The 4,414-nt window shown below is 33.1% G+C and overlaps 1 protein-coding gene across 1 annotated transcript; it reads right to left on the reverse strand.

Moving 5' to 3' along the window:
* Window positions 1-407: 407 nt before the first annotated feature.
* Window positions 408-3,623, reverse strand: LOC129226879 (piggyBac transposable element-derived protein 4-like). Its single transcript, XM_054861509.1, has 2 exons — window positions 3,604-3,623; window positions 408-2,118 (listed from the first exon to the last, which is right to left on the reverse strand). The coding sequence occupies exons 1-2, from the start codon at window positions 3,621-3,623 to the stop codon at window positions 408-410; spliced, it is 1,731 nt and encodes a 576-aa protein (XP_054717484.1).
* Between the last annotated feature and the right edge of the window lie 791 nt (window positions 3,624-4,414).

Here is a 4,414-nt window from a genome sequence, read left to right on the forward strand (position 1 = left end):
CACGCTCGTGATTGCGAATCACATAATTTGAATTCAAGATGAAAAAATTCCAATTAATATAATTTAAATTTTTTTATTACTAATTTATCTTCTGCCAAACGTTGCTATATAATTATTTTTCAATTTAACATCCGTCAAACATCTGTTGTATAAAACATTAAATTATAGCTGAACCCTTAACCCTCGTGGGTCCCTCCCATTTCGGTTACACTCAAGACCCTTGGGGTCATATACGACCCCAATGTTTCCTTTAATAAATTTATTATGATTATTGAATGTAACATGCAATTTTTAAGTTTACACACTTTTTAATGATAAAAAAATATATAAAGAATGCAATCAAAGTAAAATTTAAATTTTGACTTAAAAATAATAATTTCAGAGCAAAACTTACATTAGCTGTAGATTTATTTACAACTGTTACAGACCTGATAGAAATGATTTTTGCAAGTGACTTTCAAACACTTATGACTTTTATCACTGTATTTTCTATCCAGTTCTCTTGGACAAAAGTTGCAACGTCCTCTTTTTTTTGCATTAGTCTTGCATCTATTCATATTTGAATCTTCCGTAGGATCTATTTGTGATTTCTTAACAATTGCTGCGGCTGCTTCAGTTCTTGGGAGAAATTTTCTATTATGTAGTGAAGGTTTTATTAGTTCATAACCTAATTCTTCCACAAAATACCTTCTTCTGTTCTTTTTGTTTTCATGGTATGAAAGATTAATTTCACGCCAAACCACAAAAGCATTATAAGCAGATACATCAATTATGTTGTAAAAAAGAACTACTGGCCACTGAGTAGTTCCTCTTTTGCAAGTGTAAGTTGCTACTATTTGATCTAAAGTATCAACAGCCCCTTTTGTCGAATTATAATCCAATATCATTGTTGTTTTTCTATCAGATCTATTACTTATATCGCCTTTGTTATGCATGGTACTAATTAGAGTGATACATATATTTTTCTTCGGTGTATATGCTACTAATGTAGTGTCAGTTGTAAATCCAAATATTGTGGTATGCACCTCCTTTCCCTTCGAATGAGTAAATTCGATGGGAAGTTCCGGCTTATTCTTTCTTATTGTTCCTAACATAGTTACCTTTCTTTTTAGTAGTAATTGGGAAAGTTCATAAAAGGAAAACCAGTTATCGAAAGTAACATTATGCCCGCTGAGACCATAGGTAATAGCCAAAACAACACGTGAAGCTTGGTTTTTCTCTGGTGGACCATCCTTTGGCTTTCCAGTGTATAATAGCACATTCCATGCATATGCACTTTTAGAGTTACAAACAATCCATATTTTTATCCCATACTTAGACGTTTTTTTTGGCATGTACTGCCGGAACGGACAGCGACCTCTAAAACCTACAAGGTGTTCGTCGATTGTGACATGATTTCCTGGATTGTATAATTTAGGTAAAACTTCAACCCAAGTGTCCCACCATTCTCGAATAGCAGCCATTTTATCACTCAGTCGCCTTTCTGCTCTAGTATTTTTGTTGTCAAAACGAAGGACTCTAGATATCACTTTGAACCTCTTTAGAGACATTGCAGCTCGAAAAATAGGTCGTCCAAACTCTTCACTCCACAAACTTGTCAGAGCTTCGCCATGTGATTTGAAAACCCCAGCTAGGATTAGAAGTCCCAAATAGCAATGCAAGTCATTATAATCGATTTTTTGCCACTTATCACCGAATATCTTAGCGCCTTCAACATTAGTCATATCTATAATAATTTTTCCAATGGTAGGTGTAAAGTACAACAGAAAAGAAGATTTTACATCTGTTGCTCTTGATGTTGCATATGATGTTTGTCCCGGATTTAGTTTTATTATATTTGCCGACGAAGTTCTTCCATGTCCTGCGTATGGAGTATCACGCCACTCAATTTTTTTATTTTTTGAAAACATATATTTAGGCGAACCACTGCTCGATGTAAATAACTGGTTATTGCCATCACTTGAATCAGAGTCGGATGATGATTCACTATTCAATGGTGAGTCCGATGGAAAAAAATCAGCATCACTTACCTCAGAAGTGACTTCATCACTATCAGAATCTTCTAATAGAACGAGCTGTTCTTTTTCACTTAGGGGGCGTTTTTTCCACACAGTTCTCCTTATAATCAATATGCATTAACAATAAAGAGCATAAAATTATATGAAAATAAACGCTTATCAAAGTTATATCACAAGCAACAACAGAATGGTCTAATCCAAAGTGAAATGGCGCAAACAAAATAAGGCTGCACTTCAGAGCAAAAGTAGACAATGTGTTGCTCCCTAGTAGTGAAAATATGAAATAGAAATGATATTTGATATTTAGTGTGTCCACTGACCAATTGTTGAAAGCAAGGGCTTGGTAAGAACAGAGGAGTTGGTAAGCAAACCAAATTTTTGGTGTGGGGTCGCCAGTGACCCCAAGGGTCTTGTGTGTAAAAAATGCAAAATCATGAAAAATAAAATAAAATAAAAACAAAACAATAGCATTATTTTGTATAAAACACTAAAAGAATAAAAGTCACAAAAAGCCATTAAAAAGAAATGGTTGATTAACAAGATATAGCAAACAGAAATTGCATTGGGGTCATATATGACCCCAGGGACCCACGAGGGTTAACTGTCACAACATGAAACTTGGCACAAATGAAGAACACATCAGTGTGTATAATATATATTGTTTTCATATTTTTAAAATAATAACTTTCGGAAATATTCAAGGTCAAAAGTAATTTTTGAATGACTTTCAAAATTTAAGTTTGCTTTGTTGCATCATGTAATACATCATCTTATAGCGCATTTTAAGAGCTTTAAAATGGTATCAAGTTTTTGCTTGTAGTGCAGTTAGAACAAAAGTTATGTCATTTAAATGCTACTCCGTTTACCAAAATTCGAATTTTCATAACGACCCCAATCAAAGAATATTTGTATTAAAATCTAAAAATTTGGGTTTTTACTTTTATTACCAAACAATATTTCTGTATAAAATTTTAGAAAAATCGGAAGGGGTCAGCTTGAAAATCTTACTTTTTTGATCGATTTGATATGGAATGACCCGAATGAGAATTTGCAATAATAAAGTTTTTATGAGTAAATATCTATATGCATATTTAGTTATCTTTCTAAACATTTGCTTATATACGTATTAAAATGAATTTAATGAAAGCTACAGGCCGGGGAGCGTACAGATTAAACGTTTAGGGGGAGGCGGAGGTCACGACCAAAAACATACAAATACAAATACATTACAAATGTGATGACCAGTAACAGGTTCTGGGCTCAGCTAGGCTGGTCCTAGTCATTTTATAAGTCCGCAATGGAGATCGATCTTAAAGCTATCCACCCCCTTGCTCCTTACCGCCTCTTCCGGTAAACTTCCAAGTGCCCACGACCCTACTAAAGAAGTATTTATTCCTAATTTCCAGGTTAGTCTGAGACTAGTTTCGGTACGAACATTTTTTGGAGCTTTTTCGGTGTCAATAAAAAGATTAAATCGGCTAGTAATACGGCTAGAAGGCCTATCTGGATGGTTCGCCTGAACATTTGGATGCAGAAAAGATATCACTATAAAACGTGATATTAAACCATAAATGCCATAACATACCATAAATTCAAACTTATCATAATTCACGTCCTTAAAATTCTTTGAATGTCAAAGCGGACCATTATTTCAAAAAATAAATAAATAAATAAATAAATAAAAAATAAAAAAATAATAAAAATAATAAAAAATAAATAAATAAATTGGTTGATATATGTAGACATTGAAAATTAATTACGTAAATGACATTTTTATTTTAATGACTTCGTAGTTGCGTTCACAATTTTGAAGAGAACCGTCTGTTTGGACTTATAGTTCATGCGTATGCACTAATTTTAAACAGTTTATGTATTCATCTAAGAATAATATTCCATTTTCACGCTTCGTTACAAAAGATGCAAATATTTCTGCGTTGCTTCTAAATATAGAAAAGGGAAACATCTCCAGAATTTCAATTAGTTACTGACCTAAGGAAAGATCCATCGTTTTATTGCATTACGGTTTTCTCTGGAGGTAGCTGCATTCTTTCATCGGAGAAAATGGGAACAGTTCGAAATAATATGTGCCTAATGGGATTTGAATAATTTGATTGATTGATTGGGAATTGTATTATGCGTTACATTGAATATATTTCACAGAAATTGATGAAACTTTGTTTCGCTTAGATTCTTTGGCATGTAAAGTAACTCAATATTATTTATAATGGAAATATAATTCACCCTGTTGATAGTCAAAAGGATTGGTCGATTGGCTCTATCGCTTTTTATGGCGCATAGCCTTAATAGGATATCCTATGCCAAACGATAGTTATTAGACGGTAGAAGAATGAAAAAGGCATCAAGAATGAAAAATTACTAACAGTATAAAGAACATT

Source organism: Uloborus diversus, chromosome 7 (genome assembly GCF_026930045.1).
Source record: "Uloborus diversus isolate 005 chromosome 7, Udiv.v.3.1, whole genome shotgun sequence".
NCBI lineage: Eukaryota > Metazoa > Arthropoda > Arachnida > Araneae > Uloboridae > Uloborus > Uloborus diversus.

Excerpts from the sequence above, each read along its gene's own strand:
- LOC129226879 (XM_054861509.1), bottom strand. The coding sequence starts at position 3,623 with ATGATAAGTTTGAATTTATG. Across the intron at positions 2,119-3,603 it reads ATGATAAGTTTGAATTTATG|GAGAACTGTGTGGAAAAAAC; the intron begins GTATGTTATGGC and ends ATTGATTATAAG.